This window comes from Mesoplodon densirostris, chromosome 10, assembly GCF_025265405.1.
Source record: "Mesoplodon densirostris isolate mMesDen1 chromosome 10, mMesDen1 primary haplotype, whole genome shotgun sequence".
Classification (NCBI taxonomy): Eukaryota; Metazoa; Chordata; class Mammalia; order Artiodactyla; family Ziphiidae; genus Mesoplodon; species Mesoplodon densirostris.
Genome location: NC_082670.1, coordinates 98,721,425 through 98,735,401, shown reverse-complemented (window position 1 = coordinate 98,735,401; position 13,977 = coordinate 98,721,425). Strand labels below are relative to the sequence as shown.

General features: G+C 49.4%; 1 protein-coding gene across 1 annotated transcript in view; it reads right to left on the bottom strand.

Moving 5' to 3' along the window:
• ITPR1 (inositol 1,4,5-trisphosphate receptor type 1) overlaps positions 1-13,977 on the bottom strand; it is a 324,401-nt gene that overhangs the window by 48,868 nt on the left and 261,556 nt on the right. The window contains exons 45-49 of the mRNA XM_060109116.1: positions 13,360-13,470; positions 11,040-11,135; positions 8,153-8,275; positions 7,068-7,172; positions 3,963-4,155 (exon numbers count right to left, since the gene is read on the bottom strand). Coding sequence (XP_059965099.1) covers positions 3,963-4,155; positions 7,068-7,172; positions 8,153-8,275; positions 11,040-11,135; positions 13,360-13,470 — 628 coding nt within the window. The remainder of the gene's footprint in view (positions 1-3,962; positions 4,156-7,067; positions 7,173-8,152; positions 8,276-11,039; positions 11,136-13,359; positions 13,471-13,977) is intronic.

Here is a 13,977-nt window from a genome sequence, read left to right as displayed (position 1 = left end):
ACCAACGCCCTCACGAAGGGCGAGAGACCCTTGACACAGTGCTGCCGTCTTAATCCACTGTTACCGACAGTTGATACCACACTGGCTGCATCGCAGCAGGAGGAGAACAGGCCGGTGACCACACTGTGTGCACCGGTGCTTCCTTTTCCTCTGAACTCTTCAGTGGTGCCTTACACTTAGGATGATGCTCAAAAACAGGTATGGCAGGAATAATTCCCATCTCCACGCCAGAGGCAAAGTTTCCAAAAGACAGTCGCATTCAACATTATTCCCCTCCAAAGAAAAGTGTGGAGTATGTGAAAATGGATCTCTAGCGTGTTATTTCTCTTTCCCAATGAAGTCATCATTTAACTTTAGGACAGGGACAAATCCAATGACTCGAACGAGGCCTATAGCAGTAGCCAAGCCTCTGGAAGCTTCTATCCAAAATAAAGTTATGGCATAATTAAACAGAGCCCTGGATATTTTAATAACTCCTCATCTCATGTTTGCACTTGGTAAGACACCATGTTTCCAAACTGTAGAGTTTTAGAGCTATAAGCATCATCTAGTTTAAAAGATCTCATTTTATAGATGAGGGAAACTGAGGCCCAGCAGAGGATAGAAGGCATGGAGATCTCATTCCCCAGCTCAGAGTCCCGCTGGGCTCAGTGACAGGGACAAAGTGAAGTGGCTCATGTCACCTTTCAGTGGAGGAGCCGACCAGGAATCAGTCCCACTTATAGTTAATGAATGACTTTTTCATAAGTTAATTGCCAAAGCAAGTTTAAGATGAGAAATCACCCGTTCTGTAGACAATGGCTAGTGGTGTTTCTTCTGGGACTGAAGCCCATTTCTGATCTGAATATGAAAACTCCAGAGAGCACAGAAGAGACACATGGCAAGGATGACAAAGGGCTGAAAACCGTTGAAGCTGAGTGATGGTTTCACCGGAATTTACAAAATCCTCCCCACATCAGTGTATGTATAACAGGCTCATGAGAAGTTAAAGACAGAAAGGCAGGAAATGGCAGGGCTCAGTGATGGGTAAGACAGAATTCTCTTCAGAGGAGCCCTCAATACTAAGTGTGAGAGTAGCTGCTGTATGACGGTCTTCAACTATGGCAGACAGTTCACAAATCTTACTTTTATAAAGCTAACATTGTACTTAAGTTGTGGTGTCACTCTGAATATGAACAAACATTCTGTCCTTCAAGTCAATTGGGTATCTACGCAGGTGCAAGAAGACAGGGTACCATGATCCCAGATGGGCAGGGCAATTTAAATAACTGCACCTGGGGCATCTCTTGGTAACCCTCTTCCCTAGTTTGTTTGTTTGTTTTTAAGGAACTGGGGCTTGCGTGAGGACTTGGACCCCATGTGCATATAGCAAGAGAATTTCCCACTCTACTCTGGTGAGTGTAATAAACCATGAGGGTAAACGCCACGTAATATCACATAACAAAGCGTCAGCATGTGCAATTCTGCCTCAATTTCCTTTCACTATCTTCTAGTTTTCTTAGCCCAGAGTTTTCTCGTCACTGGGGCCAGGATCTTCAGGTGAAGATGTCAGACAGGCACAGTGGACAGAGGATGTGAACGCACAGAATGGGTGTGTGCATGTGTGTGTGTGTGTGTGTGTGTGTATGTGTGTGTTTTGAGGAGAGCAGGGAAGAGGGTTTCAAGAGAGCCCAGGACCTGAGTATCTTAATACTTGCAGAAGAAAAGATGAAGCAATCCGAGTCTCAGACAGACCTTACTGTGTACCTGAGCCCTAGCTACAGATTCTCCAAAGCGCAGATGATTCTCTGTGATACTTTCAGGAAAAGGAAGAGGAGCTTCCTGAATAAGCCACAGAAATCTTTTCTGCAGATTTATTAGAAGAGAAATAAGCTACATAGAGAAGAAAATATATTTCATTTCATTGCACCTCTGAGTACATCTCTCCCCTTCCTAAATATGCAAATCATGTTGAATTCCGTTATTACTTTCAGTTTTTCTCTTACCAGAGAAAGCTATGAAGCCAATTAAAATCTCTCAGTTGACAGCCATAGCTGTGTTTAAGCTTCACTGAGACAAAAACTGTTTTTGAAACAAAGACAGACTTAGTAAGAGAAGGTATTAGCTACAGTGCAACATAAATCTTGGAATGATGAGGTGGCCATTCTTCAATCAATCAAACAATCAGGTAGTCTTAATTCCCCACTTTACAGGTGAGGGCCTAGACGAAGTTAAGTCATCTGCCCAGAGCCACAGAGTCAGGGGGTGGCAGAAGGCGCATGGAATTCAGATCTCCCACCTCTTGGGGCTGAGGTCTTCCTATTATGCCAGGCTGACGACAACATCTCAGGGATGACCAGGTATCTCACCTCATCATAAAAGGTGAAAAACCTTTCTTTCAGTTCGTAAGCCCCACTGGACAGCCTATTTTATATACCTATTTGATAACACAATTCTGAGAGAATGAATATATCTGACCAGTCTTAGTACTTACTAGACCCATACATTGGTAAGGGTGAAATCACCATTTTACTAACTATTTTGGAGGTTTGGATACACGAATTCAGGATCATCCCCTAAAGCTGGAATTATGGACTATTTCAGTGAGGAGCAAAATCAACAAATAAGAGGAACTTCCCTTCTATTTAATGGAATAGCTGAAAACACAAGAGTACACGACGGATGGGGTCTATGTCTACCTTTCTGGGTATCTCTTTTATCCTACTGCCCAAGCATGCTGCTGTGTAGACATTCAACACTACTGACAATGCTTGAGCTGGAGGAGCTTAGATCAAACCCACAGAAGCTACGAGGACACACAGAGAGTGGGGCAACTTGTCCCCTAGGTCTTCTGGGGGCCACACCAAGGAGGACACGCATGCTGTTCTGCTAAAGGTGGTCCAGACACCAAGCATGGGGCTGGGTGAGGAATGGGTTGGCTCAGCAAAACACATGATAATGCTTTAAAGTGCCGGACGATGAGATGCCCCTTAGAGGTCAGGGAAGATGGAGTGGGAGTGAGGTGAGAACAGCGCCCCCTGGCCAGCCTGTTTGCACAAGCCCCTCGGACACCAACCGAATCTGGGGAGGCAGGGAGCAAAGCAGTGCAGTGGAAGCAGTAGAGGAGGCTGGTCTGTGCCAGCCCAGGCTGGTAGGGGCGGAAGAGGACAAAAGCGTCCAGAAACTGACCTCTAGCCCAGCTTCCCCTCACCGCAGCAGGAGCCCCAGTGATCACAACTGCAGCTGGAATCCAGGGTTTCAAATAAAAATCCTGGCTCCTGACTAACAGACAGGAATAAAGCACCATCCTCTCTACGTTGGTCCTAACAGTTGGCGCCTAGCATACTGTCGGTACCGCAGGATCACGTTAAAACCCTAATGAAAACCGGGCGTGGAGAAGTCCTCCGGGACAGCCCTATAAAAGTATTTTAGATGAGTAATTGCAGCCCGCCTGGCTGGGCTCCGCCACGGGACTCACTGGTGACCAATGACGCATCTCAAACGGTAAATGATTCCATTGCCTATAAAAAGACACTAGGGTCTAAAATCCGAGCTACCCCATAAAAGGGGGAAGACCGGCATCTTCCGAGCAGGTGGGCTAGTAAATGAGCAGTCAAGTGGGCTGAATCTCCGGCTCAAATGCACCATCCTGTGAGCGCCAGGCCCGCCTGTTCTCCGCTCCTTTTATTTTCTACATCAAGATACCAAGAAAGGGCATGCCCAGTTCTCCCTGGAGCTCTGCAAGCGGATCAGATCAAAGGCGGCAGGAAGCAAGCCCTTCCAGGGGAGGCGCCTCCCTAAGGCTGGAGCACGCTTATCAGCTCCACAGGTGCCCAGTGTTCTTGGTGCCCAGAGGGGGACAGAATCCTAAATCGCACCAGCTCTGCTCCTACTTGGAGGTCCACGTACCCACCGTCAAGCCCTGCTGTGTGAGACCCCAGAACCGCGTGTCTCTGGAGCTTCCAGAGGCGCTGCTGACCCACCTCGCAGCTTCTTTTGCCAATTCATCTCATTGAAGAGGTCCTCGGATCGCAGGAAGAAATCGTTGATCTTGCTGCCTTGCTCATCCCTCTCTGTAGTGTAGTATATTCGTAGCTTTGACTCCGTGGTTAGGAATTCACATATACTGGGCACGGGGAAAACAATCTGTTCCATAGTTCGGTCTAATCTGACAATCTAGGGGGAAAAAATGGACGAGGTTCAGTAGTCATCATCTTCAAAAACCCACACAAAACTAAGGATCTTTGCACTGGCCACGGGTCCAGTATTGAAGATCCAGCACAACACAGACTTGATCCAGTCTTCTGTGATTTTGTAGCTCCCAGACTGGGCTGCATCTCTTAGAGCTCTAAGAAAACAGTTTTGGTAAGTCTGTTAAAGTATTTTTCTAACCTCAGACCCATTATTTTGACTAGTGACTAAGTTTTATGTGGAACAATTTAAAGCATGTTTTGTGTACATATTCAGATGAGGCTCTGGGCTGGGGATATCCAGTAGAACTTCCTGTAATGATGGAATCGTTCTGTATCTGCGTGCCTGCCCCATCCAAAAGAAGAGTCACTAGTCACACGTGGCCATTGAGAACTAGCACGTGTGGCTAGTACAACCGAGGGTCTGAGTTTAATACTTAATTTTAATGTAAATAGCCAAACATGGCCAGTGGCTATCCTACTGCAGTGCTAGGTTGTGGTGCAAACCTCACCTAATAGCCTTCCTCAGATTGCAAAGTTGCGTTATTTTTCCTAGATAGGAACTCTACAAGGGGATCACTGGTTTATGCAGTTGCAGTGACCTCCTACCTCTGACTTGTCATGGCATCTAACATGTGCAATGCATGAACCAATATGCCCATTTAACACTGGTATAATAACTTCTTTAAACTAGCTTTGTTGGGTCCTGGGGTGGATACCTCACAGATTTTCCCCGGGCCCTTCCTAGATAGGCTCAATCCCCAGAGAGAGTTGTCTGGTCGAGATTGTTCAAATTTTTCAACACTGCATTGTCATAGTCCTGGGGGGCAGAGATTTCCAAAGGGGTACGTGCTGCAGTATCATAGGGACATGGCCTCCATTTACCCTTCCTCCCCAGAGGCTGGACAAGTCAGGTGAGGTCCAGGGCCCACGCCCTCTACAAGAAGATCTGGTTCTCTCTCTCCCAACACCGTTCCCAGCGCAGCAAGAGAGGTGACTCAGGTCAAGCTGTAGTGGGAAACTCTCAGAAACGAGACAGGTTCCCACAGTCCTGCCTCCATAAATTCTGGGAGACATCATCTTGAGACCAACAGCTTCCAAAGTGAGTTGGAGATCAGGTTATGGAAGCTTCCTTATCATACTAATTGCGGTTCATAAGCCAACCTCATTTAACTGGAATTGTAGTGCGGGGGTTGGTACCACGGGTGCACACACAGTCTGAAGTCTCCCACTGTCCAGAGCCGCCCTGCTTGACACCGTCAAGTGGGCTCTGGATCAGCCCCCCCTTACACGGCAGGAGCATGATCTCAGAAGTGTGTCTGGGCTCAGGAGGCAACGAAGGAGGACACAGGAGGCCTCCTGGCAAGAACTGACTCCCAGACTCCAGGGCTACCCGGCCCGAGTGACCAGAGTGAAGGCACAAGGGGTCTGCAAGAGCCCCAGGGAGTGACAGCGCTCTCCGCCTTGCATAGGTAATTCCCTGGGAGGCTGGAAGGTACGGGCAGCTGCCCAGGAACAGGATTTAAGAGCTCGGGACACCCTGGCTGGCCATTTCTCTCTGTCCTTTAAGATTGATCCATGCCTCTTCATTTCAGTAAACTTACAGTCGGGAATCAGAACTCAGCCGCTCCGCCACCTCTAACGGGGTGGATGACCTTGTTCACACCTCTTAATCTGATCAAGCATCAGTCTGCTCCCCGGTGAGCCAAGGAGCTCGGGATGATCTCCAAGGCTCCTTCTCCTCCGACATTCCACACCGCAAACACCTGAAGCTCATCTTCTAAGGGCTCCAGAGGACAAACTTCCGGTCATCAACAATAAGTCAAGACTATGTGCTTACACACACTGTCATGATCAACTCATCAGTGAAATGACACATTTTATTAGGACAGCCCAGAGACCCGAGACCGCGGGTGAGAATATACTCTTACAAGACTCCATCCTGAACATTTCACACGGCCCAAAGGAGTCTGTGAGTCCTTCAAAATCTTTGCCCCGACACTGATACTGAATCTGTGCATTTCCTCACTAGCCAAACAAGACAGACACACCATCGCTGACTGCCCACAGCCTGCACCCATAGGTCTGTGCTCTCTCGACTGCCAGGAGACAAGGCAGGTGACATAAAAAGCACCCATAGGCTCGGGGGTCAGCGCCAGACTTGGGTGAAAATTCCAGCCCTGACAGTGATAACCAGACAGATGACACAACCTCTCTGAGTCCTATTTCAGAGTGTTCCCAGCTGCGAAATGGAGAGGATTCTGTTTCCTGTGTGTGTTTCCTCTAAGGCAGACCTGGTCGTATCACTCCTCAGTGTACAACTCTCCAATGATTCCGCACTGCTCTGAGGGTCAAGTCCAGACTTCCTCTGAGGATGGCGGACACGGTCCTGCAGGCTCTGGGCCGCCCATCTTCCCTCTCTGATCTGCTCTCCCTCTACCTCCCTACATCCTACCTCCTCACCTTCACCTCCCACCTCAGGGCCTCCCCGTGTCTGCCAAGCTCCTGCCTCCCGGCTCTGCCTGTTCATTCCCATCCTTCTGAAGGTCTGTGCTTAGATACCACTCTTCAGAACAGGCCTCTCTGACCACCACAGTCCACAGCAGGTCCCTCCGGGGGACCGTCTCGTGATGCCTCGTTTGTCCTCACGGCCCTGTCAGAATGCACGGCGCGTCTCCTTATGTGGACTCACCTGCCTTCTCGCCAGGCCTTACACAGGCCTCGGGACCGGCTTGGCCATCACTGGCTGTTACTACTGAGTGCAGGCCCTGGTGCACTGTAGCTTCCCACGACCTGTTTACCGTTCCGACCAATGACTGCAATGCCAACCCCAGCCCAGGGCACCCACACCAGAGGCCCTCGACACAGGCCCAGGCCCCGAGTTTACCCTGCCTTTACCTCTATCTGGGCCGTGTGCTTGGCGTAAAACTCCAGAGCTTCGTCTCCCTCCACCTGGCCACCAGGTTTCAGCATGGTCTGAAGTTCTTTGTTGTGCCGAGCCAACTAGAACACAAATACAGAAAACAGGGGAGTCATGTCTCTCTGCAACAGGAACACACAGCTCCTTTCCAGCTCTGGGTATAAAAGACGCATAGTAACGAGCAGCAAGCTGCGGGGCAAAGGGGGCGAGGGCACCTCTCCTCCCCATCAAGGGGCGCGCTGCACGGCAACTATTCTGAGCTCTGGCAGAGCAGCGTGGAAAGCTCATGCCCACTCGAGGTCCCGCTTTGCCCTGATTCCTTTAGCCAGGCAGGAGGGAGATGGGGTTTATCCATCCAGCCCCACGGAGCCTGCATTCGGAATGTCCCGAGACCTCTCAGGGGCTAAATGCCAGGAATGGAGGAGATAAGGGGCAGGGACCTATCAACCTCTGGCCCAATCCCATCCCTGTTTTCTACCAAACTCCTCTACCTAAGAGAGGTGAAAGGGACAGGAAGTGCCAGCCTGCAGCAGAGTTCCCGGCTGCCCACACACATCAGCCTCCAGAAAGAGGAAGTGTCTGCAAAAGCCCAGACACTTGGGAAGAGAGTTACGAAACAGGGCCTTTTGGTGCCAGGGTAGGAAGTATTACTACATCCCCCAAAATGCAAACAAAAAGAAGTCATCATGACAAGTTCCCAAAGATTGCCAAGTGCGATCGGTCAGGCAGCTGACGTTTATTTCTTTAGATGGTTAAGACGGACTCATCAATATTTATAAAAACACTAAGACTCCTTTCAACTGTCTTGAGACACAGTCATGATCTATCCAAGTGTCACTGCTCAGTGCGAACGCTTTGAAGAAACGTGGAGTTTCCAAGGACATGACCCTACGGGAATGGGCAATGGAAGCATCCTGGACCTCGGCACATTTGGTCAGGTGGCTGGCAGTACCCGTGACCACGAACCCAAACAAGCTCAGGCTAAAACCTTAAAGGAAAAGTAAGTTTAAGGGCACACAGCATGGAATCCTGGCCAGCAGGTGGGCGTGGGGAGGGGTGGCACCTGATGAGCTAAGATGTAGATGTTGTGTCCCACATTCCTGGGGGAAGCAGCTCCGTCCTCGCCATTCTCTCCATCCTCGAATTCCACTTCGCCTTGCATGTAGGCTTTCTTGATCACTTCCACCTGCAAGAAGAGCCAGGGAACAGAGTTCCTGCTTCAAGGAAGACCCACGGAGGACTGGCCACGACAGCATGCATACTCTCAGTCTCCCCTCCTGGGGCAGACACTGCTCATAGCCTCAGTAGGCTCGGCCAGCAGGCGTGGACACAGCCTCAGAATGCTTCTCAACATGATCGCAGGCAGTTACCACCTATCAGCCTTCAATGAAATGAGAGGGGAACCCATTCGCTCTCGCTAGGCCACGAGACATTCTGTGGCCGGCCCATGCCCTTCTACTTTAGAACGGGACAGTGGCTAAAAAAAAACCCCAAAAAGCCTCCAAACAATGCTATGATACAAACAAAGGCTAGAAGCCACGTTGTCCCTTTCTCTCCGTTTCATTCTGCCAACTCTCCCCATCCCCTACCTTTGCCATTTCAGGAAAAACTAAAAAGGAAAGCATTTGCCTTTAGGAATAGCTGATGAAACTATTTTCTGACTCCAAATGTTTCCCTGTCTCCCACAGCCTACTCCATGTGAAGAAAATACCACTAACAGGCGACATCTACCAGCACTTTCTATGTGCCAAGCACTGTGCTTAGTATCTTCATTCTTTCAGAAACTTTAATGCTCATAAACATTTTATGAGATGTCAAAGATTCCTCCTGATTATGGATGAGGAAGCAGACCCAGAGAGGAAGGAGGAGTGCTGAAATTCACACGGCCAGTGAGCTGAGCTTTGCCCCTGACTGTCTCACGCCGAGAGCACGCTTCCCAGGGCGTTTCGGTGCCGGCCTTCCTGCTCCCAGCCACTGGCCTCATTTCCCCAGGAACACGGCTGGCTCTGCCCATTTCTCAGTCCCTCCCTGGTGCCCAGCACAACGCCCTGGACAAAGCAGGGCCCGGCCAATATTTATCAAATGAACCTATCATTCAAGATTTAATCATTCAACGATTAAGAATACAATGCGTTCAACCCGTAAGTTGTACTAAAAATTAATCATTTTCTTTGATGACTCAGAAGGCATTTCCGCCTCCTGCATCGCCTCGAGGCCATTACTATGAATTATTTCTTGTTATCCAAGACCAAGCACGGCAGGGGGACGCACATTTCTGTACTGACGTCAGGTCAGGCCCTAGAAATAATTTTGGAGGCAAGACCCTCGCTCTCTGAGCTTGTCTTCCCTTCGCTTCTCCAAAACCAAACTGAACAGACAACGTGTTGCGCGGGACCTGGGAGCCTGAACGCACACATATATGCATGCACACACACGCGTGCACACACAAATGTACACACGTGTTCCAGACACGTAAGCGTCTTCGCTCTGCGCATGCTCAGAACCGTGTTTGCTCCCGGAAGCCTTTGACTCTTCTCCGAGATTCGGGAATGAAGCTAATCAACCACAAGGGGGCGACCCGGGAGTCAGTGGCACCTAGAGCCCGGGGTGCTGCCAGGTCCCCCACCCAAGATGGGGCGTGCTCTGGATTGATGGGAACTGGAGCGGGGTCTCTGCTAAGTCATCCTGTCCCTACTCAGGAGCGACAGATCCCAGCCTCCCCCAACCCCAGTTACATAAGCCATTACGTAAACTCGGAAAGGACTTCCATCTCAGGCTGAGAACTCACTCCTGACCTCAGAGATCAAAGAGCTGGGCTTGCTGTGAACTTTATTTAAAGGAACACATAAAGGGACTTCAGCCTGGCCCCAAGTGCACACTGGGTCACCGGGGGGCAGGAAAGTTTTAGTGCCCTCATTTAGGTCTGTCAGTTACAGTTCATCTGCGTGGGAAAAAGTCCAAATAGAGAGTTCTGTCCTCAGCTCGGTTCAGCGTCTGAGAGCTGCCGTCTCACAGTTTGCAGCACAGACTCCCAGCCTGGAAGTCACAGCCAATTGTGAATCTCACCCCCCAAATATAAACAAGATTGTGTTTTCTTTTATAAAAAACGCAAAACATCAGTGGGCTTCCCTGGTGGCGCAGTGGTTGAGAGTCCGCCTGCCGATGCAGGGGGACACGGGTTCGTGCCCCGGTCCGGGAAGATCCCACATGCCACGGAGCGGCTGGGCCCGTGAGCCATGGCCGCTGAGCCTGCGCTTCTGGAGCCTGTGCTCCGCAACGGGAGAGGCCACAACAGTGAGAGGCCCGCGTACCGCAAAACACACAAACAAATTTAAAAAAACCCCAAAACATCAGCACCCCACAAAACACCCTTCTGTTGCCCAGCCTACGGGCACCAAGAAGAGATGTGAATTCTTGAGCCCTGGAAGAAGACACGGTACAAAGCGGCAGTGAATGAAGAGTAAGAGGAGACCATGCATTCTCGAAGGGTTTACTGTGTGTGCGGGTACTGTGCGCAGGGCCCGGTGGGAATCATCTGTCTTGTCTCCAAAGCAACCCTCTGGACTAGCTGATACCATCATCTCCCTTTTAGGGAAGAGGGAAGTGCAGCTCAGAGAGTTCAAGGGCCTCCCAAGGGGACCCAGCAAAGGGCAGAGCAACGGACGTGAATTCCAGTCTGCCGGGCTCCCAGACCTGTCCCGGTGCCACCTCCCCCAAGGGAAATAGGCCAGGGAGGCTTCCATGCGTGTTTGTGCTGAAGGCAGAGGACACTTACTCCACGCAGGGCTCACTTCCCTGCCCTAGGCAGGGGCCCGAACCAAACGTTCTCTCGGCACTTCTGATCGTTGGCATCGTAAAGAAAGCTCGAGGAGGCAGATGCCCTGCTCGGCCACAAGTGAAGCTCTGATGTGGGGCAGTGCCACGGCCAGAGGCTCAGCCGTCCGACTCACCAGTTCCTTGGGCCTCATGTTATAGAGGATCCTCTCGGCATTTTCACTGTCGTGCCTGCTCTCCATGATGGCCAGGAGCAACTTGGATGCGTTGTTCTAATTGGAGACACAAAGGGAGGAAGAAATGAAGAGGAGCTACTGGGGGCAGCTGGCCTGAACCATGGGTGACCAGCTGCTGCGTCCTGGCTGAAGACACCCTGCCCCACGGCAGCGCATGGGTCAAGAGCATCACCAGACTGAGAATGTGCCACTTGACACCCCAAAAACATGTCTGCAGAAACTGACTAGGGTCAAAGAGGCCCCTCTTGGTTTGGGCACAGTTTCCCCCTTATGTCACTTGGTCCAAGTCCTAGCGGACATTTAAACATGGGTTCTGTGGGCACACTGGGACCCTCATGATGACGGTGGTTAGGAGGCACCTGATACATAGACCCACGACGCCTCCGGGGGGTGGGGAGTGGTTATAAACACTGTGATTCAGCCTTGCAGGTCAGAGAAGGCAGGCAGTTCAGGTAATTCCCGCCCGGTCCTAAAACAGCGCTATCAGGTCTCATGACCAGTACTATTACCGTGACATACAGCGACGCCAGCTAACAAAAGTGACCCCGCGGAGCACCATACTCATGCCAAACCATAATTTCCCATTATATCCAAAGTTTTCATGTGCCCACACCCTGTACTTCTTGACTTGAGCTCATTTTAGGCCCCAGGCCTATGATAATCCATATGCTTCTTCATGTATAGGACTCGAGAGTTGTTGTTTTGGTGAGAGGGGGCAGTATTTTTTTTTCTCCCCAAGCACAGATCACAGCAGTTCCATCGGGTTGTTGTGCTATCAAAAGGTGGCTTCTCACAGGGCAGAAATTTCTATAATAAGCTTCAGGTTCCCGGATTAGTGGTTCAAAAAGCCACTGAAATGCTGATTAGGAATGCATGGAATTCTCAGTTTATTTCAGGCTCCCATCATATATATTCTGATAAATGGTAGCCAGGGATGTGAGCTTGAATGATGTTCAAATCACTTCTATAACATGATTTGTCAAAGGAGTTAAAAATAGTGCCCCCCCCCCCAAATCCACTTAAACCATACACCCAAACCATCTATTAGTTTGGACACTCATTTTGAAATACTAAAATAAAATAAAAGTAACTGTGCAATTCCTGTGGGCTTCTGTGTTACCACCTTCCCTAATGACCTTTCTGTCCTCCGGCACCACTGAGGCCATAAATACAGGTCGGCTTTTCAGCTAAACCCTATAGGTCCAGGCTCTCCTGTGACAGTGATAAAGTGCCCAGTGCTGCAAACAGGGGCAAGATGGAGGGCAGATCTCAACCTGCCCCAACATGGGAACAGGTGAAAATGAAATGTGCTCAGTAAGGCCAACATTTTGAAATATACTTTAGACACCAGGATGGAGCTGCAAGTCTGATTCTCAGGATTGAAACTTTAGACTGAGAATCTTTGGAAGCCCTAAGAGAAGTGAGGGGCTTTTTGTTCATTTGTTTTTACTTTTTAATGTTATTTTAAATGAATTTTCTTGGTACACTCAAGAAATCAACATCAGGACTAGTGGGTCAGCTTCTCAAACATCCCAGAGGCTGGCTTGTAAACCCAGCAGCTTAATCACCTTGAAGTCACTGCTTCAAGGTGCTTAAGCTTCGTCACCTCATAAAACTATTTTGGTATCAGAGGGAGTCAGCATGTCAAGGGTGCTTCTACATCAGTCATCTGTCAGCCACTGTTTGTACACGATGCAAAGAAACTCATCAGAGGCCCAGAGGCACGATTCTGGACAGTTTAACTCTCCTTATTTTAACCCAACATTTATGAACCACCCTTCTGCTAAATCAACCACAGAACAGAAAAAGGTGTTGCCGGATAATACAAAAGTTCAACTTCTTTTTGGTCCTAGATAGTTTTTCGCTGTACTATTCTTCAACGGGCCCTATCTCCTCAGTGGGGGAAAGATGAGAGACCACAGAGGGAATGGAGTTTCCATTCTTTCTCCGTCTGCGGCTTTCAGAATCAAGGCTGCTAGTTCTTGGATGCTGTTCGCATTTGTTTCTCAGCTTTGAGTGATGACTTCTCATTCCATGTGACCTGCGAGTTGGAAAGCTGGTATCCTGTCCCAAGACCTTATCTGGAAGGGAAAGACTGAAGTTCTGCCTTTTACTCAGAACTTGCAGCGTGGATCATTCATTTACTTTAAAAGAACTGTCTTTAGTATTTGGTTGCGTGGCAGTGACCACGTCGTGTGCACAGGCGATACACGAAAGGGTTTCCAGATGCTACTGTCTTTTGCTTTCAGTTCCTACTTGCCTTCAGTTCTAGTACAAGGTCCATCCTCTTCTTTCCCAGAGGGTTGATGTCATTGAGGATCAGGGCTGTGATGATGTCAATGCCATTGGATTCATGGGTGGCTATGCAGTTCTGAGGAAAGAGACACATGCAGACATTACACAAACGCTGGTCGCAGATCAGACGTCACAGGCCAACAGGCTCAACTGCTATTTCAGCACAATGCTTGCCAGTCCCAGAAATGTCTCTAGGGGGGAGCAGCAAATTTTCCGTGAGAAAGTGGTAAAAATAAAAGACAGATGAAAGTCTCTAGTTTCAGAATTAACAGTAAACAGTAGGAAAGTCCCCACACACTGTAACTGATAAATTGGCCGTGTCTAATCCAAACAGTGCGGTGGGCTTTTGTTCTTAAGGGAAAATATGGTGTGTGACTGATTCTGGGTCCTGAGCGCTGTTTTCCCCTTCAGAGGTGTGCAGCATTCTCTCTGCATCACTCGGTTTTCGTACTGCACACTTTTGCTTAAGGCTTAAGTTTGGAAAGCAAGTTTTAATTCACGTAATATCAGAATTAATCACCTTCCCCCAGGTAAGATCCCCATTTGCAGCAGAATTCACCCCAGTATGCTCCCTTGAACAGGC